General features: G+C 45.2%; 1 protein-coding gene across 1 annotated transcript in view; it reads left to right on the top strand.

The window, feature by feature from the left end:
• The first annotated feature begins 2548 nt into the window (after window positions 1-2548).
• Window positions 2549-4332, top strand: part of LOC102822451 (zinc finger protein 18-like) — a 15511-nt gene continuing 13727 nt past the window's right edge. Inside the window, exons 1-2 of the mRNA XM_006863435.1 lie at window positions 2549-2938; window positions 4027-4216. Of these exons, the coding sequence (XP_006863497.1) occupies window positions 2549-2938; window positions 4027-4216 (580 nt within the window). The remainder of the gene's footprint in view (window positions 2939-4026; window positions 4217-4332) is intronic.

Genomic DNA, 4332 nt, shown 5'->3' with positions numbered 1-4332 from the left:
GGTATCCCTCATTCCACAGCCTCTTCTGAATCTGGCTTGAACAACTGGAAGTTCTCTGTCAATGTATGCTTGCAGCCGTTTCTGTATTACCTTTAGTAAAACTTTACTTGCATGGGATATCAAAGATATTGTCTGATGATTTCCACATTCTGTTGGGTCACCTCTCTTTGGAATGTGCACAGATATGGATCTCTTCCAATCAGTTGGCCAGATAGTTGTCTTCCAAATTTCTTGACATAGATAAGTGAGTGCCTCCAGTGCCACCTCACTTTCTTGAAAGATTTCAAGATAGTTACTTTCCCCTAAATATCATACATATGTATATTTATGTGTCTATACATGTCAGTCTCCCATCTGAACTGGTATCTTTTGTTGTTGTTAAGCGCCATGGATTCTGTTTCAACTTATAGCCACCCTGTTTAGGGTTTCCAAGCCTTTTAAAAATCTTTTTCAGAAACCTCACCTTTCTCTTGGGAACTGCTGATGGGCTCGAACCACCAACCTTGTTGGTATCTTAATTCAGGAACCAAGTAAATGTCTGCAATGTTGCTGTTAGTTGAAGCTGAGGAGGTAAAGAGCTTTAGAAGTAAAGGATTTTTGTGTACTCCTTCATTCCCCAAAGAATATTTATTGAGCTTCATATATGTCATAGTAGCCCACGAGGTGCTGTATGAATCTCTGAATGAAATGTGTGTGTTTTCTCATAAAGAAAGAATACATTTGCTGTGATCCATAAGAGAAATAAGTAATAGTGGAGAGATCATTTTTACCTCTCTCTTCTTTTATCATGGAAAAAGCTTGCCTTCTTATTCTGTCAGTTTCCAAATGATTTTCTGATTTAGGATTGCATGGGGGAAAAGCATATGGACTTTGCTTTTTATGACTCAAGGAAAAAGTTATTAAAAGACAGTATTACCCAAAACTCTGATTTAGCCAAACACTCAAGTGATTCTCCTTAAAACATCATTAACAGCATTTATTTTTTGAACATTGTATTTAGTATTATGGATCAATCATAATACTATTTATATCAGAGACATTGTTTCTGTAACTTTTAAGGATCGACCCATTAATCTAGCTTGTGGGAACACAAGCTAGAAAATTAAGAAATAACACATGTTCCTTTTTAAACTTTGCCATCCAGTATTTCTCATCTCACTGCCTTAGTTGGTAATTTTGAGATTTGGTAGCACTAGCCATAAAGAGTCCTGGTGTGGGGCTGTAGGATAAGCACTGGACTACTAGCCACTAAGTCAGTGGTTTAGACCCACCAGCCACTCCTTGTAAACTCTATACAGAGTGGTTATGAGTCAAAACGGACTGGATAATACTTAGCAGCAACAACAAAGTCATAAGATAGGAGGCCTGGTATGGTGCTATAGGATAAGCACTGGACTGCTAACCACAGGTCGGTGGTTCAAACCAACCAGCCACTCTTCGGAAACTCTGTACAGGGTCTCAGTGAGTCAGAACCGACTCAATGACATACTACAGCAACAGCAATGGTCATAAGATAGAGATTACATGGTTCATGGGAATAGAAGCGTTTTTAGATAGTCAGTATGCTTCTGTGGAAAGATCAGTGATTCAAACCTACCAGTTACTCCTCAGAAACCCTGTAGAGTATTAGTTACTATGAGTTGGAACTGACTAAACCACACTTAACAACAAGTGTTTGTTCTAAACATCCTTTGAGTCCAAGGTTAAACATTTCAGGTGTGACAGGTTTTTCCTAACTTTCCAAACACACCCGTTTTCAACATGGCGCTTAAAAGAGGTCACAGGGAAATGTTACTACACCTTCTTGGGAAGAGTTTTTTGTTCTCTTCCCCTCACCTTTGTTTTGGAAGCAACTGATCATTTCAGCATGGGGATTTCTTTCCAGGGCTCTGATGTCTTTGCCCAGCTTGAGTTTTCCATCGGTAGAGAGAGGCAGGCAGAAGAGTTAGGTGTGGAAGGTCTGTTTACTGGAACCCCATAGTGGAAATGCTTCAAGACATGGATGAAGTTCTTCTACTTGGTCAGGACAGTTGAAGACCGAGAGAGAAGCTTATAAGAAGGGCAGGGTGATGTTGGCAGTTTACATATGCCATGGGAGGTTTGCTCTGTGACTGCAAGCTGACAGCCTTAGAAGAGTGTATGCCTGGAGCCCCTGGGTGGTCAGTGGAAAGGTTGGGAGTAGGTGTGTTCCCAGAGACGTCTCTAAGAAAGGCCTAGTGATCCTCCACTAAGTAAGCAGCCATTGCCAGCCCTATGGAAGGAACACAGCTCTGCTTTGACACACCGGGGTCACTATGAGTTGGAGTTGACTCACTAGCTTCTGTTCTCTTCTGTTCCCTTTTCGGTTGTCTTTGAGCAGTTTCATAGGATCTGTGGTTGGTTCCAGGATCTCCTAGGCGGGGCATGTGAATTTGTTCCTTCTGAGAATGTGTGCATCTCACTCTCTCTCTAGTGGTTCTGCGAGAGGCGCTGTGAAGACCTGGGTTTCCCCTGTGAGCTCTCCGTCTGGGAAGTACCTCCTGTGAAGTGAAAGAACTTTCTAGGCCAGATGATGCCTGTCGAGCTAGGGCAGGCCCTGGTCCTGCTGCCTCCACTGGCCAAGGCAGAGGACCGCCCATTCCCTGGACCGGATGCTGCTCCTCAAGGGGAGCTGTGTGCCCCCGAAACTGCCCGCCAGCTCTTTAGGCAGTTTCGATACCAGGTGAGGTCTGGACCCCACGAGACCCTGAGACAACTTCGGAAGCTCTGTTTCCAATGGCTGCAGCCGGAGCTTCATACCAAAGAGCAGATCCTAGAACTCCTGATGTTGGAGCAGTTCCTGAGCATCCTGCCCGGGGAGATCCAGATGTGGGTGCGCAAGCAGTGTCCAGGCAGCGGAGAGGAGGCCGTGACTCTAGTAGAGAGCTTGAAGGGAGACCCCCGGAGACTGTGGCAGTGGGTGAGCAGAGAATTTTACCATCTGGGGTCTCACGGGGCATCCCCATGCGTCACCTAATTCTACAACTATGTATGACTCTCAGGTTCCTCGGTGGTACACTTTGTGTTCTACAGTTAACCAGGGACTTCTGGTCTGATGCTGTAAAATAAGCACTGGGCTGCTAAACACAAGGTTGTTGTTGTTGTTATGTGCCGTGGAGTCGGTTCCGACTCATAGCAACCCTGTACAGGGTTTCCGAGGCTGTAAATCTTTATGGGAGCAGAAAGCCTCACCTTTCTCCCGCGGAACAACTGGTAGTTTCGAACTGCTGACCTTGCGGTTCGCAGCCCGATTCGTGGTTCAAACTCCTCAGACGCTACTAGGAAATCCTACACAGGGTCACTGGGATTTAGAACCAACTGGAGAGCACTTAGGTTAGTGCTTTGACCCCACCCAGTGGCAGCGTGGAAGAAAGGCCTGGGGATAGGCTTCCATGAAGATTGTTGTGAGTGCCGTCGAGTCATTTCCTTTTCACAGGGACCCCACATATGGTTTCCTGTGAGCGGCTAGTGGGTTTGACCATCAACCTCAGGGTTCAGAATGACCTTTCGATCAATGCTTATCCCACAGCACCACACGTGGACTCTCAGTAAGATTCCAGCTGAGAAAACCTCATGGAGTAGTTTTATTCTGTAGCGTAAGGAATAGCCATGAGTTGGAATGGACTTGTTGGCAGTGGACATTGTGTGTGTGTATGACTGTGAATATGTTTTAGTTATATTGAGTAAAGATAAAATATCCCATACCATTCCATCTTTACTCTATAGTTTTGAGTGTACTAAAAGTGTTTTAATTGGTGGAAACTGTCCAACAAAAACACAATGTTAGTGGTCCGTCCTGAAGGTCTTCCATGTCTGGTTCAGGCCTCCGCATTTGGCCTCTGGTGGGATATTTCCATCCCTGGTTCATGCTGGATAAGAAAGAAAAATTGGTTTTCTTCTTCCCCAGTCTATGGGACTGTTTTATCGTGTGCTTTGTAAGGTTGGCCTCATATCTTTCAGAAATCCCAGCTCTGAATCCTTCCCTAACTCTTAGTGTCTGATCTCTAGATCAGCATCCACGTTCTAGGAGAGGAAATCTTATCAGAGAAGGTGGCATCTCCAAACTGCCATGTGGGAGAGGCAGAGCCCCATCTGGAAGTGGAGTCTCAAGCGTTGGGACTTCAGAATCCAGCCTCGGGGTCTGGGGAGCAAGTGAGCCGTGCTGTGAAGGAGGAATCTGATGTGGAGCAAGAACCAGGTGAGTGGCAGTGACTGCCCCTTGAGGTACGGGGGATTTCCTGGGAATGTTAGAGGTTGTTGTTGTGTGAGTTGAAAATGTTGTGGTCAGATTGAGGTGTCCCTGGAAAGTTTTGA

This window comes from Chrysochloris asiatica, unplaced genomic scaffold (genome assembly GCF_000296735.1).
Source record: "Chrysochloris asiatica unplaced genomic scaffold, ChrAsi1.0 scaffold00054, whole genome shotgun sequence".
Taxonomy (NCBI): domain Eukaryota; kingdom Metazoa; phylum Chordata; class Mammalia; order Afrosoricida; family Chrysochloridae; genus Chrysochloris; species Chrysochloris asiatica.
Note: the sequence above shows the minus strand (reverse complement) of the source record. Positions and strands in the feature narration are given on the sequence as shown.